Here is a 25,593-nt window from a genome sequence, read left to right on the forward strand (position 1 = left end):
GAAATGGGAGAGTTCAGTGTTACTTTGGCATTTGCATGCCATGTTAGAGACCAGCATAATATTCCTACAAAGAAATGAATGCCAGAATGCCACCAGTATTTCTTTTTTTTAAAAAAAGTATGCTTTTGTTACACCCATGACAGATCCTATCCTATAATTTAATCTAAAATATTAGAGGACATCATATAAAAAAGGCAAAACTGCAAATTTGTTTTGTGTTTAAACACAGCCATGCATTTAACTAACTGAACTTAAAAGGCTCAGAGAACTTGTGTTTACATACACATACAACTGGATGGATACTGTATGTTATCATTGTTATCCAATGACAACGTTCATAGAAAAAGAAGAGACAAATATGTACAAGCTCTAATTATAGTGTCATAATAATGATAATAAAAGCCATTTAAGTGGTTCATCCAGTTTGCTGATAGTAAATTTCTTTTATTTTACATACAATGAAAAAGAGCACAGGATTGCATTTTCTTTAGATGCTTCCCCATAAATAGTAATTGATTTGACTGAAAATTAAGTTAAGCTAAGCTAAATTATATATCATTAGAATGTCCCTAGTAGTAGAGCAGATCAGTGAATGTTGGCATGTGCAAATGGATAGGAGCTGATACAGTCCCTTATCTCACCAATCAGACAAAAATAATAATGATAAATGTGGCACTTGGTTGAGGAAACAGTTATGAACAGGATCATGCGCTTGAAGGCCACTGGGCTAAAAACATACATTCTAGTGAGGGGTTTATAGTCTGCTTCCCCCCCCTAAAAGCCCTATATCACACATTCTAGTCTAAGGGGCCTATTTATTAACATTCAAATTTCTATTTTTTCCCAAATATCTAAAATATGTTGTTTTCCTATATTTCTTTAAAAACATGTTTAATCAATTTGAATTTTTAGAGGTTTTCATATTTGTTTGCTAGTAATTATTTGGAATTCGAATTTTTAGAGCTTGTATTTTTTATAGCTTTTTTCCACTCGTTTTTCGGTTAGAATATTTTAATACATTTCATAGCATTCGTGGTTTTAGAAAAAGTGAGTTTTGTCGTGTTTTCAAAAACCTCCAAAACCACTAAAATGAGACTGTTGATAAATAAGCCTCCATGTCTAAAATGGATAAATAAAATTCAGGTACAGTTTAAGAATATCAGAAAAATAAATAAAAATTGTCTAGTTAGTAGAATTGCCATACTGATATATTTTTAGATTTTTTGGGCACTACATTGATTTAACCAGTAAAAAAAAAAAAAAGAAAAGATTATGGGGCAACAATTGGTTTCCTGCACAAAAATAGGTTCTTCAACAGGAATAACAATTCTTGTGTTAAAATATTGAGATTAATTATCATCATATTAACATATTAAACTATTCCCACCAATGGTGTGATACTGTTTTAAAAAGATTAAAATCAACAAATATTCAGGAAAAAGTCAGCCTAGTTACTGTGCTCATAGAACATTCCCTCTTTGCATATTGTTCACATAGAAGTGGTAACTATAGCATTGTTGTCCTTATACATCAACTCACACCAAAACATTAGCCAAATAAGATTTGTCACATCTGAAGCTGAGGCACCATTAATAATGACCATTAATATATCAGCCCTTAAAAAAGAGATTTGATATAATGATTTTCTGGATGAGTATGACGTATGTCATAGAGAAAGGGGTTTTCCAAAAAAATTGCCAAAAAATTATTTCAAAAATCAAGCTAAATTGTATTGTATTAGAATAGAGAGGATTTTTTTTCTTCTGATTTGATAAACATATCATCTAGTTTTTAAACCTTGCATTAAAATAGAGGCTTTATGTTGCTGGGTCACTGCTGGGTCACAGAGACCATATACAAGAATCTAGGGTTAAATGGGTGTTCAACTTTGAGTTAACTTTTAGTATTCTGAGACAATTCACGATTGGTTAACATTTTTTATAATTTGTGGTTTTTGAGTAATTTAGTTTTGTATTCAGCAGCTCTGCAGCTTGCAATTTCATCATTCTGGTTGCTAGGGTCAAAAATACCCTAGCAACCATGCAATTATTTTAATAAGTGGCTGGAATATGAATAGCAGAGGCCTGAATAGAAATATGAGTAATGAAAAGTACTAATAACAATATATTTGTAACATTAGAGAGCATTTGATTTATAGATGGGGTCAGTGGCCCCTATTTGAAAGCTGGAAAGAGTCAGAAGAAGAAGGCAAATCATTTAAAAAGTGTAAAAAATAAATAATGAAGGCCAATTGAAAAGTTGCTTAGAATAAGCCATTCTTTAACATACTAAAAGTTAACTTAAAGATGAACCACCGCTTTAAGGAAAGGGAGCTTAGATAATATTTTGCCTTGGGGTTTATGCCAGTAGTTACATTATGATTAGGGATGGGCTAATTTGACCTGTTTCGTCAAAAATTCGCCGGCGGCGAAATGTCACCAACGCCCATTAAAGTCTATGGGCGTCAAAACTTTTTTCGTGTGCGGCAAAAAAATTTTGAAGCGCAACTTTTTTTTTTTGATGCATGCAGCCATACAAGTCTATGGGCATCATTTCCACAGCGAAACAAGGTGAAAAAATTTGCCCATCACTAATTACGATTGAAAGGTGCGGTGCACTTAGCATCTCTAGAGTTAAGCCAGGTAAACTAGGATTTTCAAGTATATATATATATATATTTATATATATATATATATATATATATATATATATATATGCATACTTAATTTGTTTTGCAATGCAGTGTTCTGTTCTATTATCGGGCTTGTCCCCCATGAAGGGAAATTAAATATTTAGAAGTTTGTATTTGTTGTCATGGGTAATACAGAGGAGTTTAATTATAAGTACAATGTTTATAGTTAATAGTTGAAATGAAATATTTTAATTAAAAATAATTCAATATTTTTATATAGAAGATTGTTAGCATAGATTATTTTGTTCCCTTTGGATCATTTTTTTTTTAATTTCTGTTTCGCTACTGTTTATAGCATTTCCGAAGATAAAGTTTGCCATAGGCCAGCTTTTATATGGCAAGGGTTGTTTTCTAATGGTAATATAAAAGTGCTGTGCTATGACGACTTCAATATACTATGGCAGAAGGTTTTCACTTGCAACTCCCCTACAAAATGCCTTTCCCTTCACTAGTAAATACATATTTTAAATTTAAATATGAAAATTGATTAATGCTCCAGCTCGGGGGTTACTTACTAAAGCTCACCTTTTCATAAAAAAAAAAAAAATTCAACCAAACTCCCTAACCTGAATCCCTTTAATGTGCTACTAATTTTCTCAAAAAATTTGTGTGACAACTCGAATAATGTGCCACGCAACAAACTCAAATTTGTTGAGTTTTCGAAAACCAGTGTCAAACACCCCAAAACACCATAAAATCGTGAAGGCATAACATCTCCAATCTTCAAATGATTAAAGGGCCCTTTGCCATTGAATTTTAAAAGAATTTGATAGGTTTTAGCTGGAGTATTTTTGGATTCTGATCAATGTGGAACATAATAAATCTCTAAAAATTTGATTTTTCTTCTCTAAAAAATTTCAACCAGACAAACTCGACCTTTAATAAATAGACCCCTTTGTTCTTGAGCCCTGTAGCCAACATATGTATTACATTACATACTGTAAAACAAAGACAGAAATATTGGTTATCCACATTGACTTAGAACATAATTGAAACTTATCAAACTATCATAACTTGGAACTTATCATTAACAACAAAGTGCCATAGGTGACATAAAGGATTGTGTTTTACTTTTGAAACTGATGGATTTATCAAAATGTTTAACATTATTGGCTAATACAGTTTATATTTAATGTGATCACATTAGAAATTGCCCTGGCAATGAGCCTGGAGTAGCTCTTGAGAACCTATGGGGATTGCTTTGCATTTTCTTGAACTTATAAGGAAAAACTTGACTATGTATATAAAAGTAATCTCAATTATTATAAGGTAGAAGTAGTAGTGATATACTTACTGTTATAGGTATAGAATAAAACCAGTTTTAAAATATACACAGTGGAATGTGCCAGCAACTAAGGTGTTTTAAAATAGCTTGTGTCCTGAATATTTTTTGTCTAAGCCCCACTTCTGGTTAAACACAAACTGAATGGAAATCCAGTTCTTGTCCTGTATGGCTTTTAGTCTTTAATTCACATAATAGAGCCAGTAGACAATGTTGAAGAATGAAAAAACCACTGGAAAGATCATGCGTGACCATTTGTCTATGGCATTTACATCAGTCAAGTCAGGAATGTTAATTTTAAGCTGGGATGCACGTCTTCGTAGTCTGCTTTTTTTTTGAACCACGTGTCGGTCTAAGGCATTCCGTCCATAGCTGTGCCTCGGTAACCCGGCTTTGCGGTACTGAATACTTGAAGTGTCGTATGCCAACATAGTGTTTCGTGGATCCCCAAGCCCCATCACTGCTTCGGATGCTGACATTTCATTTTTTATCTCAAGTGTGCTTAATAAGATATTTTCATGGGGGTCCATCTTAAAAAAATAAGGAGAGACATTAGACAAAGTGTTGACTGCTTCATTTGTTTAGTCCTCACTGCGTCAAGTGTCTTTAAAAATTACATTATGCATTTCTAAAAATAGAAGGAATGTGCCTTTGTATTGCCTTTTTTCTACATTGCTAAAAATATCCCCAAAAACCCAATTAGTACCAAATATTTGTTCTACTTCCTATATTTCCAGGCTGTGCAGTAGAACCTGCGGTTCTCAACAGTTTGCACTGTGGCATGATAGAAGACTGCAGTTTATCTTAACAATGCAATATAGTATGTCCCTTTAAATATTGTACCCCACATTAGTATATTTTTACTGCAATCAACACATTCAACGTCATCATGTTTCGGTGCAAAAGTTTGAATATTTAAAGGGGCCTTTGACTCAAACTCAATGCCCATCTGATTAGTTTCCTGGGTGTGATTCTGTCTGTGTATATTCTGGTTTTGATCTCTGCCTGTCTGACTCTTCTGAATTCTGCCAAATCCAGACCTTTTTCCTGCCTGACTATTCTGAACTCTGCCTATACCTACCCGGCCTGCCTGACTATTCTGAACTCTGCCTGTACTGATCCCGACCCACCTGACCACACTTATCGTCTATTTCTTAAGCTGTCATTGCCTTTCATCCTAAACCTTGGTAACAAACGTGCCCCTTTGCTCGTTCAGAATGCTTGCTTTGCTCCTCAAGTTAAGACCTGGCGGCATCTGAGTAGCTGAGGGCTCCTCCTGAGGCCAAAGGTGGCTGCTACAGGTGGAAGATTGAGCTGTGACCGGGAGCTTAGCACTTGTTCTGAATTCAGGGAGCTCTATGTGACACCACTGATATAAGCAAGAGCTACACCATAATTAAACAGACCATCAAAAGATTACATTATACAACTCATGAAAGTGATGTGCCACATTGGTGGCACATAGGAATATGCCTTAAAAGTTTCACCCAAGTTTCTCAATTGATTTGAGATTTTTTTTCTGCTTCTTTTTGGGGCATTCTAATGAAGCAGCTGAAAGAACATTAGTGCAACCAGTACCAGGAAATGGTACAGAGGGGCAAATGAGGAATCAGATTTTTTTCACCAAGCAGTAACAGTGATTGCTGTAAAGAATAAGGATAGCTTCACATTTAGAAATTATTTTCGACATTACTTTGAAGTACTGGAAGTAGCAATGAATCAAATGCTTAAATGGTACTGCAGCTCAGTGGTTATGTACTTTTGAATGCTTTGCTTTTTCTTTTTCTTATCATACCTCATTCATGTATTATCTCAGGATAATTGTGTCAGAAAATTGTTGTTAAAAATATAAAAAAAAATTTAAAAAAAACCTCATACGGTATCATCATCATCAATTGGGAATCAAGATTGCCTATTCCATTTTTGTTCTTAAATCTGTCCCATAGATCTTTACTGTTACATATAAGGCAGACACTGCTCTTAGTTGTTCAGTTCTTTACTTAAGCCGTAAGGTATCTATCTCATCTCCACTTTTTATCATGCTTTAACAGCCCCTAACCTCATATCTATTCAATTATCCATTGGTATAACTTAAAAAAACAAACTTTGCAATTACTTAGCAATTAGAAACCAAACTTAGCAATTAGGTTTCATGACACCTTCAGGGTATAAATACAGATGCACAAACAAAAAAGAAAAAATGCATTATTGATGAATAATTGATGCAAAATGATCACCTTTTGAATGTAGAACTTGCCGGTCACATAGCACATAGAAAGATTGGAAGCTCCTGGACCAATTCTGACTATGATTTTCATTTAATTATAAAGTAATAGAATTAAAACAGGGAAGGTCACAAAAAATAATACTAATAAACTTGGCCCCTTTTTGTCCTTTTAGGATAGTGCCCCCTCTAAATAACAGGGGATTTCCAGTGATCTACTTTTTGTAAACTTTAAGCCATATTTACCTTCTTACTACTTTTCTTTCTGCCCTCATAAGCAAAAAGATAAATTGCTCATTTATTTTAGGAATAGAGAAAACTGTATAATCATATCTCGAAAATCTAAAAAAGAAAAAACATTCTGTGGTAGGTGAATTGTAGTAAGTCTGTTTTTTTTGGCAGAAACATGGGTCAGCATTTTGCACTCACACTATTTAAACAGGAAAATATACCACACAGATATGTGTATGTGCAAATGTAAACCTCGTGAAATGTTATAACATACAGATATTGTTATGGAACAATAGCATGATAATTAATTCTTAAAAGCCGCTCAGCAGTTGGCGGGGGAGGATTTAGCACAGAGTTTGAAACCAAAGCACAGGAGATGTTTACATAAAGAATTGTTACTACAGAGAGGTAATATTCCTTTTTTACTATGACTAAAGATAAATAAGTTAGGGACCACCATGTGGGGTTTTACCTTGACGTGGTATGGTGGCTTATCAATATTATGATCATAACTTTGTAACAAAAAAACCCTGTTTCAAAATTACATGCACTGGCATATTTACTTGAATTACTTAGACAGGGCTTTATACTTCTTGAAATTGGCCTCAGGTGTGCATCCACAACCCCCCCATAGTCATGATAATCCAGCCTCCATCACTAGCCTACAGGCCTCCTGCTGGACAGCTTTATTCTTGATAACCAGAATAGATAGACAGAAGTCACTATATATTGAAAAAATCAAAATGCAATTTTGCAATACCTTATTAACTTCCATTCGCATCTGCTCATTATTGGCACTTGCAGCCCTTTCTGCTGCTCTCTTTTGTCGTTGTGGTCCCCTGCCAAAAAATATGTAGTTGACCAAAGCATACTCTAGCAAAGCCATAAAAACAAACACAAAGCAGCACATGAGATACATATCGATAGCTTTCACATATGGAATTTTGGGTAAGGTTTCTCGTAAATGAGTGTTGATGGTTGTCATGGTCAGAACAGTTGTGATTCCTTCAAAAAAAAAAAGGAGAGAGAATTATTACTTTACTAGCATCCTAATTATATGAACAATTCCCAATTTAAATATCAATGAAATATACTGTATATATATATATATATATATATATATACATACAGTATATTTCATATATATTTATTAAAAACTGGACAAATGTGTGCTACCATAGCAACCAAAGATGTGTTTGGTTAACTTTACTCAATTCATTGTTAAACGAAAGATAATGTGAGTCAATGATATTGACAAATATTACACTACTTTCAAAGACTGAATTCAAAGACAACAGCTTTATGAGTCCAAATGTTGAATCACCTTACCCAAAGCAACCCGAGCAGCTGAGGCATCATAGTTAATCCAAAACGAAACCCATGAAAGAATTGTGATCAATATTGAAGGCATGTATGTCTGCAAGATGAAGTAGCCAATGTTTCTCTTCAACTTAAAACTAAGGGATAACCTTGGATAAGATCCTAAAAAAGTAAGAGGAAGATATTTTGAATCTTAGTAAGTACAGCAGAAACGTATTAACTGGAGCAAAAATATTTGTTCATTGTTTCATCTTTTTTCATTGTTTCATCCTATTTAGGTATGCACATTTTATTAAATTTTAATTTTGCACTAGAGTGGGACAGAGTCCTCCTATGCTAACTATGTGTCAATATTTTATCCCTACATCAAAATTATATAAAATGTATTTAAAAAAACAGTTCTCACTTTCCTGTCTATATTTATTTAATGCATGTTTTTACTTATGGATTTGACATATATTTTACAATATAAATAAACTGTCTGTCCAGGGACTCACATTATTGTCTCCCCAAGTCACCTAAGGTAACAGCCAAGCAAGCTTTATGAGTAAATTCAGACTCATTGTAGCTTGTCCTCAGTTGAAAAATTGATTAACAGTGCAATTTGTAAGTGATAGTGAGCCTACAGGATAAATAATAAGGACATTACTGCTGGCACAGCACTTACAGGATTGAGTCAATTGTTCTGCTACACGGAGATTATTGTTAGTGAGAGGTGATTTATACAGTGTGAACTGCTTAGTTTTTCTAGATGTAATAAACATGCATCCAATAAAATGTGTGATACTGAACTGTAAATGTATTTTTATTATAATATTCTAAATTAGCTATAAACATTGATAGGCTAAGTAAATATATTTTCAGAGGAGGATAGAGCCATTTTAGAAACTAATACATTTGGGAATCTAATTACACTCAAAGAACATCTTGAGATATGACCATTACATTAAAACTGTATGGATATTCTGAATCTCTAATATTGCATTTGTATGTTATATGTGTTGAATTATTTCTGTTTATAAAAATATATAATTTATAAAACTTTGTACTAGAACAACTGTTCCCCTTTTGCTCTTGGCACCTCCCCCTACATTGTTAACTTAACTTTCTAAAAAAGTCTCTGTTAAGAACAAAATCAAGTTGTTTCCTGTAAGAAGAGTGGTATTCAAGTACTCGTTTGGCAAGCCATGTCCTTTTCAGTCATTGCATCTCCCCTTGCATGCCAGGGCAAACATTTACAGAATTGCTAGGCATATAAATATATATATTCCTCTTTTAGCATTTACCATTAGGCAAACCCATACAGAGAGTAAACGTATGCTATTCAGGCTGTATTTACCATATTGCTATACACTGATGTAATGAGAGAAACAGAAGAGTATAAAATTATGGCACTTTCAGAGACATATTTTCCAATGTAAATTGCTGTGTGCCTCATAATCAAAGATTAATGAGGGGAAACAAAAAACAAAATGATGATTTTTGTTTCCCCTCATTAATCTTTGATTGTGAGGCACACAGCAATTTACGCTGGACAATATATTTTAACGGGCAGAAGAGGGCCCATCAAATTGCTGGACTGGGAACCATACTGTCTCCTGGGGATGCAAACATGTAACTAAATTCTAACTTTCAGAGACATTAATCAAATGGTCTGCCGCTAAATGTAGTGATGTGAAATCTGTCCCATTTTGTTTCACCAAAAATTTGTAAAACTGCAAAAATTTGCTAAAAAACATTCAAATAAATAGGTGTTTTACTTTTTTATGCAAATGCTTCAGCGCACAATACATTGGAGTCTGTGGGCACTTTTTTCTGGTGAAACCTGCAGAAAAATGTCACTCATCATTCATTGCTGACGCTAATACTGTTTTAATATTTGCACTGGAAGTAAGCTCAATTGCAAATAAACTCAAAATGCAATATCACATGGCAATAAGAGGTTCCAAAACTAATTTTTTTTTAGTTTTTCTAAGCACAAAGATTTAAAACTTAAATGTAAAAATTAGGCATCTAAAAGTTTTTGAGTTCATGTAGAACTTAATTGGAGTTAATTTGAGTTTTCAGAGTTCTTTTGAATGTTGGCAAACTCACTGAAAATGAATGAATAGAATGCAACGGTGCTGTGTTTGTTTTTTATTTAACATTTCAAGGGATCGATCTTTCAAGATTTGAGTGTCTAATAAATAAGTGCACATTTGATTTTGGTGAGCTTTCGAGTTTCTTTATTAAAAAAAAAATTCACAAACTTGAATTTTGACAAATAGGTTTCCCTTATTAAGTATTAGCAATAGAAATGTAGCCATTTTGTTTTTTTTTACAGCAGAACCATTTCCTTTATGGTCCAACATAAGCATGAAGGATAAAGTTCCCTCCACCAATCATGTCACCAACAAAACTGATTGCACTAGAATGAACACAAATATTGTAGTTGTATTCTGTTGGAATATACTTTCAACAGGATTAAAAATTGTATTATTATGTTGTGCAACTGTTTACATATTCAGTACATACCTGTAGAAAAAACCACATTCCTTGAAAGAAGGTTGTAATCTATGATTGAGAATTGTGGCAGTTCAAGCCTTTCCACTCCTGTTACAGCATTATTCCCACCACGCCAGTAGAATCCAATGTCGTCTGTAGTGTATCCATCTACAATCACAAATTTTATTTTTGATCAGATCAGGGAAACAAATAAATTATGTAACTATAAATAGCCAGCAGTATTTAATTTAAGAATTATTTATTATATCCTACTTGGCTGCTTCTCTCTTCCCAACTGCTTGACAGTTTTTAAGGGGATACTACTTTATATACTTATCTTCATTAGTACCAGTGGACCAGTGAAGATCAATACATATTCCAGAAACCTTGACTTGGCAGAAAGGGTGTCTAAGATCGGATAGAATTGTGTGAGGCTGGAAGAAGCCCTGTCCTACCTATGTGAGTAACCCTCTGTACAGTAGAGCTAAATTATTTATTGGAATAAATGATATACCAGAGAGACTTACTAAATACATAATTCCTCCTATAAAGATAAATTCTTCTGTCTACTATTTCCAAGCCATTACCTTAGAATCCGTAAAATAGTCAAAAATGGTTGTAATGAAGTAACCTTTTACATTATAAAGGGAACTGTGATAATGTAAGTTAGTTATACCTTTTCAAAACATGCCCCATTCTTACATGCATGCTGGTTTCCCCTAACACAAATTAGGAAACCTGTAAGCAAATATTTTCAATTTGTTTTAGAAAGCATAAAATCTAGAAAACACCTTTACTGCTGACAGTAAATACCCCTGTTTTGAATGTAAACAGTAAATACCCCTGTTTTGAATGCAATCAATGCCAGAGTCTTCTGTAAAGCTGAAGAGTTGAAATAAGGTCCCAAGACAAGTTCACATAACTCACCAAGTACTAGAAGAGGCCCAGGTGCACTGTGTTAAGCCCTTATCTAGGGGAGCAGATCAAATCATGTTGGAGTAGGGCAGGCACTCTCTCTAAGAGCAGTCTTTCAAACATGTAGAGTAAAATCCAAAAATAGGTCATTTAGGTACACATGGAAGTAGCCTAACACATTTTGTGTTCAAATACTTGTACATGAAACACATAAGGCTACCTCCATGTGTATTTGTGGATTTTACACATTTGTTTGGAAAACTGCTCTTTGAGTGCCTACTCTACACCAGTACATTTTGATCTACTGTAAACCTGCCACAACAAATATATTTAACAACAGGTCCTTTTGGAAGATCTGTCTAATGTACAAAAGTTATAGAGATTCTGAGCTGTAAATGCTTATCATATACCTTCCAGTTGTGGCTTTGATTGTTCCAAACAAAATAAGAAACTTGAGTAGCATCTAAAATCGCCTGTCTGAATAAGAACCTGATATGCCATATGTGGAAACTGTTTTTGGTTTGCAAGAAGAATTAAATCACTGTATGACTGTGGTTGTTTCTTGTCTGGTTTGCAAACGTGGCTGGCAGAAATATAGGCTTTGCATTGACAATCTCTTTGGAGATCAGCGGTATCAGTTCTGGCTTTGCTATGCCACCCTGAAAACCCAGTTATTGACCAGCTACTATTTTGATTTTTGATATTTGATTATGATTTTTTAAACAATCTAATGTTCCCTTAATATATCTAATGAAAAAACTAGTATAATAATTTGATATAGAGGCAATTATTTTGTAAAATAAGAATAAGTTGTTCAAGAAATATGTATTCCTCATGGGGAATCTCTAGAGTCCAGATTTCTATTCACTGCATTAGACTAAAAGAATGACTATTTAGGTGAATGATTTTCTGCAGACTTGACATTAGCACATGCTTTAAATTTGCAAAAAGACAGAGCTTTCAGGCCAAAATTGGGTCAGGTTAGTTGTGCATTAATTCCAGTACATTTACAATGCAATTCATTTTCAGGTTTTGGCTGTGCTGTAAAATATAGCAAGTGTTACCTTTGATAGCGTGCTTGTCTTTTTTGCACAGATGACCCCAAAATATCACATAACATTTTATCTTTCTATATTTAGTTAACAATCAATATTGTCCTAACATGTTGGGTCTGAAGTTGTGTCTGCCACTTCTAGGTGCCACTCCAAAATAAACATGGGTGTCTGCAAATAGGGACACTTGCCCCCTTGAATTCTCATAAGGCAGCTAGACAGACAATTCACTAACAATACCTCTCCAGGGTCCTTATTTGGACTTTTATATCAGAGTCACTGCAGCCAGTAAGTTATGCCCCCAGCCAACAACTCTTCCTATAAGTCAGATGACACTTCATATATTCTGTGTTTCTGACCGATAGTAAAGGTAGGAATAGGTGCACTGTGTTTGCAAGGAGAGTGAGTCTTGGCATAGTAACGGATTATGAATTCTGCAGCCTGCATCACATTTTGCTCAGGTCGTGGGGCCTGGTACCTAGATTTTTCACTATTGCAGAGTGGTCTGTCACTGTCTAACAACTGTTAATATGGACCTGGCCAGTTCCGTCTCATGCAGCCTGAAGATCTGCCCACAGACAGAGGTCACAAAGTCCCAAATATATAATATTAGTTGAAGGCAAGTGGGGTGATTTCACAATGCAGTCTGTCACAGTGACATCACATTTATCATGGTGATCAGTAAAACTATTCATGCAAGACATGTGGAGAGACCACTCTACCATGGAGATAGTAGAATGGTATAGTTTGTCTCTCCCCTGTAGGGCCACATGCTACAAATTTACTGCCCCCCCCCCAAACCTGTAATTCTGAATGCAGTGGTTAGTGGTTGTTGTACTGGAAAAAGGGAATGCAGAATAGTTTGTCTATACACTTAATATTATATAGCTCATATATTATCCTTGTCTCCAGTGCCAGTGGATGTGTAACTAGTAATATTTTTATCAAAACACAAGTCACATCTATTTCTTCTGAATGATAAAGTCCTCTTTTCCCCAGAAAGGACAAAATTAAATTTGGAGTTTTTTACTGAGAGCTGTACTGGGAGATTAATATTGCTTTAATAAAACCACATATAGCATTTTAGATAAATAGTACATACATTCTGGATCAGTCTTCTTAGGATTGTCCACTGAGAAACAACTGGCCTATTCCTTGAATGAATGAATGAAAGGTTCATTCAACTATTTCTGCAGACTCAGGTACAGATTAACCCTTTTCCTGGCAGCCATTTTGTCCGAAATGCGAATCTCTACTGCCATTTTGTACTTTTTCACATTAAGGGCCTCTCCTGGGGTGGTCTTTTAGTTTACCATGGAAAACAATATATATATTTTTCAGGACAACCTGAGCTTTCAAACTATGCACCACTATGTTGGTGTAATTCCACTTTTATAAAAAGATATAGGCTTCCAAGTGTGTGATAAAATAATATCATGTTTCACAAAGTACAATAACAAACAAGGGAAAGTTGTGCTCACCACTAATTTTTAAAATCATTAGGCGGGGTGTAATGAGGCTGTGACCACAAAATACATATAGACAAATGCTGCTTTCAAAGTAAAACTCTTTACTCTTTACTTTGAAAACAGCTAGTAAGTTGCAGGTAAAACTTAGTCCCTTTGTAAAATGTATAATTAAGCAATTGAATCCTTAATGAATCGGATGAAAATTGAGCATAGGACTGGCCAGATATGAGATGACTTTGACGTAGTTGGCCAGCTTAAATATATTGCAATATATGGACAAACAATCCCTGTTTTGTTTAAAGGGTAAGGCATTTTTCAGTAGCAGTATGCACAAAATGTCTCTGTCTTAAATATATTGATAATGGGTTGAGTGCAGAGGACTCTTGTATTTGTCTATATGTATTTTGTGGTCACAGCCTCATTGCACCTCCGCCTAATGATTTTAAAAATTAGTGGTGAGCACAACTTTCCCTTGTTTGTTATAGTGATACAGGAACAGTGACCAGCTCCATGTTGTAGCTCCCACCCTTCCCAGCTATAGTCAGGTGATCCCACTGGTGTCTAATAAAAGGGCAGCCAAGTTTGGGAGTTTTACTTTGAAAGCAGCTAGTAAGTTGCAGGTAAAACTTAGTCCCTTTGTAAAATGTATAATTAAGCAATTGAATTCTTAATGAATCGGATGAGAATTGAGCATAGGACTGGCCAGATATGGGATGACTTTGACGTAGTTGGCCAGCTTAAATATATTGCAATATATGGACAAACAATCCCTGTTTTGGGTAAGGCATTTTTCAGTAGCAGTATGCACAAAATGTCTTAAATATATTGATAATGGGTGAGTGCAGAGGTCCTCTTGTATTCACACAATCACATATATCAGAAACATCATTTATTTTATGTACGAGAACACAACTGATTTGGAAAGGTCTATGTCTGCTGAACACAGCAAAATCAAATATATATAGTTATATGGAGATTTCTCACTTGTATAGATCAAAATCTACAAGCAATATACCAAATTTCCAAAGCACCACTCCAAAAAAACGGCATACTTCTGATTTCAAGGCCAAACATTCCACTAACAGTAGGTTTACCCAAGAAAACTATCCATTATTAGAATGAACAGATTCTGGAGAATCAAAAATGGGTAAACATATCTATGTACTCTAAACTACCAAGTTGCAATTGTTTCCTAAAGTTATAATGTTTTATAGAAATTGGTGAATTGTTTGAAAAAACAGAGCATCCAATCTACAGCATCATATCGCCCACACATCATTAGGTACCAATGTAAAACACCCTAAACACGATTGCCAGGAGTCCACTGAACAGGTCGATGCTTAGGTTTACCTAAGCATATAGGGGCCCCAAAATGTAGGCACCCCATTTGAGCTATGTCTTTCTACTCCAAACTACCATACTGCAAAGCTATGCTAAATGCAGTGTTTTTTTATGACATTTTATGACATTTCTGAAAACCGCCTAAAACTATTGCCCTTGGCCGCATTTATCTCACCTAATTTCTTACATACAATTGTAAAACAACATAAATATTGATGCCAAGGGTCTACTGAACAGTTTGATGCCCAATATGCATACTTATACCAAGGCAGCTGGCTTGTGCGGACCCCAAATAAAAATAGTGCATATGAATTTTCTCCGCTGTCAATTTGCCTTCTCTGAACAAAACTCCGTACTGTGTATTATATGCCACACGACCCTCTAACAGCACAAAGACCCCCAGAACCATATATTTTTGGAAAATACACATTCTGACAAATCAAAAATGGGTAATTAGGTCTTTCTACTCCAAACTACCATACTGCAAAGCTATGCTAAAGGCAGCGGTTTTTAGGACATTTCTAAAAATTGCCTAAAAATATTGCAATTACCCACATTTATCTTACCCAATTTCTTACATACAACTGGAAAACAACTTAAATATTGACATCCAAGGGTCTACTGAATATTGCGATTTTTTACATATTTAAAAAGCTCTTATAGACATTTGCATTGTGAAAAAAAAAATCACAATTTTGTTTGCACCACACTTATTCAGCTTTATAAATATAACCATGCACAGGGCAAATATATTCACTTTGCGAACCAATCTGCCTTGCGCAAAGTTTATAAATGACCCCTAGTATCTCTGAAGTGACAAAATGTCTGATGCAATTCTTTCCATACTTGTTCAGATATATTAATACTTATGTATATTCTCTGATTTGTAGATTTTGGTAATCAGTTATTTTGAAAACTGTTACAAATCAGGCTGTTGCTAGTTAAAGAGGTTGCTCTTTAACCGAGCCCATTTTGTCTGTTAGGACAGCACCAACAGTATCAGCCTGTCTGATCTCACTCTGTTAATTATTATTTAACTAATGTATATATTGCTGCAGCCAATAATGTGAATGAAGTACACTTATATATGTAAATATGATAATACTGCTATGGTGAGGCTGACATCACATATGTGATTTGCCTTGAATGTGAAGTTATGGGAGAAGGTTCCAATACAAAGTTGTTCAGTTGTTAGCATCTTTGAGAATGTTTGTATGAGTTGTAAATGGCAAAAAAACAAACTGTATGTTGAGAAATAAATATCTAATAAACAGTTGAGGAGAAGCAGCACACCTGAAACTTTGGCTGTCGCTATTCATTTTCTTAAACAGAATAACTGTTGCCACGGCCACACCGTGGGCCTGTATCATATGGACCCCAAATAAAAATAGTGCATATGAATTTTCTCTGCTGCCGATTCGCCTTCTGTGAACATAGACCCTTGACTTCATATTATGTGCCACAAGACCCTCCTAACAGCACAAAGACCCCACAAATCTATATATTTTTGGAAAGCACACACTCTGATGAATCCAACAAAGATTTTTTAAATGTAGAGGTTTTTATAACATTTCTGAAAATCTCCTAAAAATGTTGCAGTTTGCTGCATTTATCTCACACAATATTTTACGTACAAAGAAAAATCACCCTAAATATGGATGTCCGAGGTCTACTGAATAGTTTGATGCTCAATATGCATAGATTTACCAAAGTATGTGGTATGTACAGACCCCAAATGAAAAACCTGCATATGAATTTTCATGCTGGCCAACTCAGCTGCTGAAAAGAGAGCCCCAACTGTGCGTTATGTGCCGAAAGACCACCAAACTGTAAAAAGACCCCCAGAAAACCATATATTTTTGGAAAGCAAATATTCTGGTGGATCAATCTAAGTAAAATATATCTTTCTATACTGAAGCACCAAACAACTAAACTATACTAAAGATACATAAGGAACAATAATGCAGGGATAAAATTGCAATAAAACCACAAAAATTGTGTAAATAAATGAAATAAAAAAATTACTGATCCGACAGCGTAATTAGTGGCCAAAATCAATTATCCAATAGTCTTGCTGCCAAAATAAATAGTTTTTAGGCAAAAAAAATAAATATGAAAAAAAACAAAAAAAAACAGACCTGTCCATGAGTTTTTTTGTATACGTTTTTGCACTTCTAAAAGTTGTCTAAGTGTGTAAATATATGTAACTAAGTGTGCAAAAAGGAGCATGTGTGCAAAATAAAAAATACCAATCTTTACTTAAATGTGTGTGTAAGTGTATAAATGTACTGTCAGGGGGTTATTTACTTAACTCTGAATGAAAAAATCCCGAAAAAATTTTGATTTTTGTTTTTTATGAAAACTGACTTTTAAAAAATCAAGTTTTCGAAATGTATTAAACCCTGAGGATGGAAAAGTCGGATCTGAAAATCCGGCATCTCAGACCTGTCAATGGGAGAAGTCCCAATGATTTTTTGATGTGCGCTGGGTTTCGAGTAATACCCCGAAGTTTTCGAGTTAACGTTCCTGAAAAAAACGTGAAATACGTGAAAATCGGATGAAAAAATCTGAAAAAAACCCATGAAAATCAGATTTTTTTTTCACGCAAAGCAAATTTTCAGGAAAATTTAATAATAAATAAGCATAAAAAACCTGAGCGGATTTGATCGTAGTTTGTAGCAGAAGATATTGAGATAAATTCGGACTTTGATAAATAACCCCCCAAGTGTATGTAAGTGCATGTAAGTGTGTAAAAAATGTGCACTTACTGTTTCTTGGAGCAGGAGGATCTCTGCCGTCGCTGGGGGCCCTGAAGATCCACCGAGCTGTTGCATAGCAGGAAGTGAGTGGGTGGCTGGATGTGTGTGTGGGAGGAGGAGGTAAGGGAAATAGCAGAAGTGCCATGCCATAAATCTTACTTTATTAAAGGAAAGTATTTGAAAGAAATGACAATATAATGTATTGTTGCCCTGCACTGGTAAAACTGGTGTTTTTGGTACAGAAACACAACTATAGTTTATATAAACAAGCTCTTTGTGTAGCCATGGGGCAGCCATTCAAGCACAGGATACATAACAGGTACGTTCTGAAGAATCCTTTTTGGTTCAATAGGTGTTGAGGTGGGTAGGAAAAGATGTGCTTTTGAGGCTTTCAAGTTAGCTGGGACAGCCAAATCATTTATAAGGTACAAGGAGGCCAATAAATCATGCAAAGAAGCTATAATGCAAGCTAAAATTGCTATGGAAAATTATATTGCAGCAAGCAGTAAAAAAAAAAAAAAAATTATTTTTAGTTAATAGTAAAAGAATTAAGCCGGAAGGGGTGGGACCTTTACTATCAGAGGGGGGTCAGCTGGTTGATGAAAACAAAATAAAAGCGCAGATTCTGAACTCATATTTTTCATCTGTCTACACAAACGAGGAACCAGTTAATGAAGGTTTCCTTCTTAAAAGTCCCAATTCTAGTAATGCAACTAATGATGCATGGTTCACACATGAGGAAATTCAAAAGAGACTAGAACATGTTAAGATTAACAAAGGTCCGGGGCCAGATGGTATTCATCCCAGGGTACATAGCGAGCTTAGCTCTGTGATTGCCAAACCTCTTTAATTAATTTTTCAGGATTCATTGAGGTGTGGCATAGTGGTGAATTGCTAATGTGGTGCCTCTATTCAAAAAAAATCCCGTTCTCAGCTTCAAAACCATAGGCCAGTTAGTCTGACATCAGTGGTAGCAAAGCTTTTTGAAGGGTTTATAAAGTATAAGATACTGGACTTCATAGCAAATCACAGTACTATGAGTTTGTGCCAGCATGGTTTTATGCGTAATAGATCATGCCAGACTAACTTAATTTCTTTTTATGAGAAGGTAAGTAGGGACCTCAATTCTGGGATGACAGGATGTGATTTACTTAGACTTTTCTAATGCATTTGATACAGTGACACACAAAAGGTTACTGGTTAAATTAGGGAATGTTAGCCTGATACATAGTATTTGTACCTGGATAGAGAACTGACTAAAAGATAGACTACAAAGAGTGGTGGTAAATGAAACATTTTCTAATTAGGCCAGTGTTGTTAGTGGAGTACCGCAGTGCTCTGTACTATGTCCCTTACTTTTCAACTTGTTTATTAATGACCTGGAGGTCGGCATTGAAAGTACTGTTTCTATTTTTGCAGATGATACTAAATTGTGCAGAACTATAGGTTCCATGCAGGATGCTGCCACTTTGCAGAGTTGGAAAACTGGGCAGCAAACTGGAAAATGAGGTTTAGTGTTGATAAATGCAAGGTTATGCACTTTGGCAAAATAATATAAATGCAAGTTATATACTAAATGGCATTGTGTTGGGAGTTTCCTTAAATGAGAAGGATCTAGGGGTTTTTGTAGATAACAAGTTGTATAATTTTGGGCATTGTTATTCTGTGGCTACTAAAGCAAATAAAGTTCTGTCTTGCATAAAAATGAGCATTAACTCAAGAGATGAAACATAATTATGCCTCTTTATATGTCCCTGGTGAGGCCTCATCTGGAATATGCAGTGCAGTTTTGGACTCCAGTCCAAAATAAATTATATAAATGAGCTGGAGAGAGTGCAGAGACGTGCAACCAAATTGGTTAGAGGAACGGAAGACTTAAATTATGAGGGTAGAAAAAAGGCGCTTGTGAGGGGACATGATTACACTTTACAAGTACATTAGAGGACATTATAGACAAATAGCAGGGGACCTTTTTACCCATAAAGTGGATCACTGTACCAGAGGCCACCCCTTTAGACTTGAAGAAAAGAACTTTCATTTGAAGCAACGTAGGGGGTTCTTCACAGTCAGGACAGTGAAGTTGTGGAATGCACTGCCGGGTGATGTTGTGATGGCTGATTCAGTTAATGCCTTTAAGAATGGCTTGGATGATTAAAAGGCTATTGTGATACTATATATAATTTATGTGAAAGTAGGGAGGGGTGTGTGTATGGATGCTGGGTTTTCATTTGGAGGGGCTGAACTTGATGGACTTTTTTCAACCCAATTTAACTATGTAACTACAAATCTTATCTGTTATCTGCTGTATATCCTGTGCCTTTTCTCCTTTTCCAGCTTTGAATGGCTGCCCCCATCAGGGCCACCATCAGAAATCGCAGGGCCCCATATGAAAAAATTTCCTGCACCCACCACAAGCCCCACCTACAGGTCTGCCCTCCCCACCCCACAGGTCCACCCCCAACCACACACTTTAAAAAAAATAAAAAACATTGGTGGCTATGGTTCCCAAATGTTAATAAAAAAATATTGGTGGTCAGGGCCCCCCCCATTGAAAAAAACATTTGTGGTCAGAGCCCCCCATTAAAAAATATTGGTGGCTAGGACCCCACATGGAGAAAAAAAATTGGTGGCCAGGGCCCCCCTTAAACGTCCATGTAAAAAAAATTGCCCCCCCCCAGAAGTTTAAAAAAAAAATTGTGCCCAGGGCCCCACCACACAACAGGGACCACAAAGGGTTACCTTTACGGGGGCCCTGCCATGTTACACTTACTTCATTAGTGTGGCCCATCTGCTGTCAGTGAATTTCAAGTCCTGGTAAAGCTGCATGGTGATTGGATGAGCTGGAGGAGAAGTTCAAACCTCAGCTATCCAATCCCTGAGCAGCTCAACCGGGACTTAAACTCAGTGACCAATAAGGGGCAGTAATGGACAGAAGATACCTCCCCTTGTGCTCCCACCCTGCCTTCCCGAAGTCAGCAGCTCTCAGTAAGCAGGGGGGCCCGGCTAATTAGGAAAGTGCGGTGTGGCCGAGCCCCCCTTACCCGCAGGGCCCCCTACAACTCCCCCGATGGCTGCCCTGGCCCCCATGGCTACACCACAGCTTGTTTATTTAAACTATAACCGAGTTCCTGAAGAAAACCAGTTTTACCAGTCAATTGATATCAGTACAAATATTTTCATTACTTAAATATACTTTCATATTTGGTGTTAATCATTAACACCACACATTATGGCACAGGTTGCTTTGTGCACAATTTTTAGCTTAATCACAATAAAGTTAACTGATGAATGAATACAAATCTTGCATTGTAGGCAAAGAACATGGCAAATTGTGCATGATTTTTGTGGTTTGCACACAATGTAGCCCTTTTATGTGCTCTTGTACCTGTAACATTAAAAGGGCAGTTAGATTTGTAGATATTCTGAATATATTCTGTATTTTATAATACAAGGCCTTCATTAACATGCATGTATGTCCTTTGTATGTTGGTTACATAAAGAATATGTTAAGGCTGGGTTCATAAATTATTTCATCAAGAACAAAATAATAAATGCAAACTACAGCTGAGAAAAGCATGTTGTAGATTAGGGAAAAGGGGTTTTAAAAGAGATACAGAAACAGGGCAAACTGGTCTATTTTTGCTACCTGTGAGATAATACACTGGAAATACTTTGGGGAGCCAAGGCTCCAATTAATTATCAGTGACGTTTTGATATATGCAAATATGCATGCTTAAATATACTGACTTGCATAAAAGAATCAATGTGCTCACTCAGCAAGTTCCCAGCAGAGCAAACCTTACTTTATAAGACTGGCCAGTAACTGCTTTTTTAAGGTTAGTTTATCTTGCTCTTTCCAATCCCTTAAAGCACAATTTTCAAAAGAAGGAATAAGCAAATCAATCTCTTTAAATCACCAATATTTTCATAATTTCACTGATGATACCTCTTTTTAAAACCTGTTATTCTATGAATGTAAATACCCTTTAAATAAATACAGAATATATTAAAAAAAATTACCAATAAGCCTGTATCTTATGTTTAGACATCTTATAAAAGGAAATTTTAAGAAGAACTGAAAAAAAAAAACAAAGGTAATGTTCAGATAACAAATATTTGACATTATGCTTCCAGATTTGCAAATATTTTTATTAAGGGCTATGGAACATGGAATGATTTGATGGCTTTATAAGCTGCAATAAATATTCCCAGGTTGTTTCAAGTTGACTAATTCATAATAAAAAATAACTATTTAGATTGAGATAGATGCATCATTACATGATGGTGGGTATTGATTATAGTATGGATTGTTTTATGGGCAGATTAATAAAAGTATAAAGTAAAGGTATAAATTAAAAATTCTAATTTTCTAATTTGAATTTGGATTTTCGAGTTTTTTGATGACCAAAACTGTCAAATTCAACTAGGGGATTATCGAAATTTGATTCAAATTCAATTCAAGTTTGCAGGTTGATCCCCTTCACCCAAATTAGTTTTTTTTTTAATAAACTTCGATTGGTCGAATTTCGAGTTCATGAGAGTTAATGGAAGTTTTAATTAACTCCCATGAACTCGAAATTTGACCCTTGATAAATCTGCCCCTTATCCGCAACTTTTTGCATTTATAATACTGAGTGCTAGTGTTAGTATACCTGTAGTAGTAACTCTGTTTTCAGCAGACACCTAATTGGGAGGGAATATTATCTATAAAACCTGGCCATGTTCTTCTTTTAGTAATTGTATTTATTTTAAAAACACAAACAAACACCCATGCCCGATTTAAGATTTAATAACAAAAAATTTTATTAAGAAAAAAAAGTTTTTTAACAAAAAAAAAACTCAATTTAATCGGATCACGGAAAAACTATAAAATCAAGCAAAAACCCAAATTGCTCTAATGTTTCGGGCTTTTTCCCATAATCGCTTGATTTTTTTGAGTTTTTGCTGAAAACCCAGAAAAAGTTGGATTTCCTGGCAAAAACCCCAAAGACTTCAATTTGAGATAGGTGACTCTTCCATCAAGGTCCTTGACAGGTCAGAGATGGCGGATTTTTGGATTCTGGCTTTTTGCAGCATAGGGTATAATACATCTAGAAAAATTCAAGGTTTTTTTCCTCTAAAAATTTGAGTTTTGTAGTGAAAAAAACCCCAAATTATTACCATTCAGACTTTAATAAATAACCCCCTAAATGATGTAGCAAATTTTTATTTTTTGACAAATATTCTACAAATTTTACATTTCATCTTTCAGTAAATATGCCTCTATTTGCGCAACGGTGTCATCAAATTAAAATTCAATAGTAATCACTCAAGATATTATACTATGTACTTTTAAAGAATACATCATTCATAGGGAGAAACGACACAAATTGCACAGCGTGGCAGTAACAGAATGAACCCCATTGTTACATACCGTAATGAGACACCAGGGGGCCCATTTACTTAGCTCGAGTGAAGGAATAGAATAAAAAAAAACTTAACATTTTGAATGTTTTTTTGGCTTCTTCGACCATCGAATGGGCTACTTCGACCTTCGACTACGACTTCGAATCGAATGATTCGAACTAAAAAATCGTTCAACTATTCGACCATTCGATAGTCGAAGCACTGTCTCTTTAAAAAAAAACTCCGACCCCCTAGTTCGCCACCTAAAACCTACCAAAGTCAATGTTAGCCTATCGGGAAGGTCCCCATAGGCTTTGCTATCTTTTTTTGCTCGAAGAAAAATCATTCGATCGATGGATTAAAATCCTTCGAATCAAAAAGGTAAATCCTTCGACTACGATATTCGAAGTCGAAGGATTTCAATTCGGCAGTCGAATATCGAGGGTTAATTAACCCTCGATATTCGACCATAAGTAAATTTGCCCCTAGGAGTCAGAAATGGTGAAAAAACGGCCACAGCATTTATTAACATTTTATCAAATAAATAGGACCTTGCCAGCCTCACCCCAAGGCAATATTCAAAGCCAGAATTTCATAAGAGATCGCTAGTATGCTCTGCCGCTCCTCACTTGAGACCAGCACTATGTCATAATATCCACCACTGAGTATTAGGCTGCTTCTACCTACAGAGAGGATGGCCCCAAACTCTGCTACGAGCAGGAGCTGCTTCTCCTACCAGGAGCGAGGTTCAGCAGCCCTGCTGTCGGTCCGGAATCTGCTGTGTGTCGATAGGAAATCCAAGAAGGCTGTCACCTAGCACAAGCAGTAGTAGCGTCGGTATCAATCAACCCACTGTGCAGTCACAGGAGAGAACCTCCTTTTTCCCCTCTTCTAAATTTACCTGTGCAGTACTCTGGCAAAGTCTTACCGCCACAACAAGCCCAACTGGAAACCTGCAGTTGGGTTCGTCCCCACCATAACTTTATAGTTATTGGGTAATAACATAGTAAGGTTGAAAAAAAGACACACGTCCATCAAGTTCAACCTTTTGTTTTTTTTTTTTTTTGCTAGTTGATTCAGAGGAAGGCAAAAAAAACCATCTGAAGCCTATCCAATTTGCCTCAGATGGGGAAAAATTCCTCTAAAATCGGACTAGTCCCTGGATCAACTTGTACTATGAGCTATCTCCCATAACCTTGTATTCCCTCACTTGCTAAAAAGCAATCTAACCCCTTCTTAAAGCTATCTAATGTATCAGCCTGTACAATTGATTCAGGGAGAGAATTCCACATCTTCACAGCTCTCCACCCCTTCCGAATATTTAGGTGGAACCTCTTTTCTTCTAATCAGAATAGGTGACCTTGTGTCAGCTGGAAAGACCTAATGGTAAATAAAGCATTAGAGAGATTATTTTACGATCCCCTTATATATTTATACATAGATATCATATCACCCCTCAAGCGCCTCTTATCCAGCGTGAACATCCCCAATTTGGCCAGTCTTTCCTCATAGCTAAGATTTTCCATACATTTACCAGCTTAGTTGCCCTTCTCTGTACCCTCTCTAATACAATAATGTCCTGTTTGAGTGATGGAGACCAAAACTGTACGGCATATTCTAGATGGGGCCTTACAAGTGCTCTATACAGTGGAAGAATGACCCCCTCCTCCCGTGACTCTATGCCCCTTTTAATACAGCTCAAGACCTTATTTGCCCTTGATGCTGCTGACTAGCATTGCTTGCTACAGCCAAGTTTATCATCTACTAGGACTCCAAGGTCCTTTTCCATAATGTATTTGCCTAGTGCAGTCCCATTAAGGGAATAAGAGGCTTGGATATTCTTACTTCCCAGGTGCATGACTTTACATTTATCAACATTTAATCTCATTTGCCACTTAGCTGTCCAGATTGCCAGTTTGTCAAGATCGTGTTGCAAGGATGCCACATCCTGGATGGAATTAATTGGGCTGCATAGTTTTGTGTCATCTGCAAACACTGATAGATTACTTACAATACCCTCCCCTAAGTCATTAATGAACAAGTTAAATAAAAGTGGACCCAATACCGAGCCCTGAGGGACCCCACTAAGAACCTTACTCCAAGTAGAGAATGTACCATTAACAACCACCCTCTGTACCCGATCCTGTAGCCTGTTTCCTATCCATGTGCAAGCAACTTCATTAAGCCCAACAGACCTTAGTTTAGAAAGCAGACGTTTGTGGGGCACAGTATCAAACGCTTTGGCAAAATCCAAATAGATCACATCTACTGCCCCCCCTCACTGTCCAGCATCTTACTTACCTCATTATAAAAAGCAATCAAATTTTCCTGACATGACCTATCCTTCATAAAGCCATGCTAATTGCTGCTCATAATGCCATTGACTAGGACAAAATTTTGAATGTGATCCCTTAACAAGCCTTCAGATAATTTGCCCAC

At 35.8% G+C, this 25,593-nt stretch overlaps 1 protein-coding gene across 1 annotated transcript in view; it reads right to left on the reverse strand.

Annotated features, from left to right (window-relative positions):
- Positions 1-3,223: 3,223 nt before the first annotated feature.
- LOC121402115 (gamma-aminobutyric acid receptor subunit beta-2-like) overlaps positions 3,224-25,593 on the reverse strand; it is a 230,608-nt gene continuing 208,238 nt past the window's right edge. The window contains exons 6-9 of the mRNA XM_041588040.1: positions 10,264-10,401; positions 7,759-7,911; positions 7,190-7,434; positions 3,224-4,504 (exon numbers count right to left, since the gene is read on the reverse strand). Coding sequence (XP_041443974.1) covers positions 4,157-4,504; positions 7,190-7,434; positions 7,759-7,911; positions 10,264-10,401 — 884 coding nt within the window. The 3' untranslated portion in view covers positions 3,224-4,156. The remainder of the gene's footprint in view (positions 4,505-7,189; positions 7,435-7,758; positions 7,912-10,263; positions 10,402-25,593) is intronic.

Source organism: Xenopus laevis, chromosome 3S, assembly GCF_017654675.1.
Source record: "Xenopus laevis strain J_2021 chromosome 3S, Xenopus_laevis_v10.1, whole genome shotgun sequence".
In the NCBI taxonomy this organism is placed as follows: Eukaryota; Metazoa; Chordata; class Amphibia; order Anura; family Pipidae; genus Xenopus; species Xenopus laevis.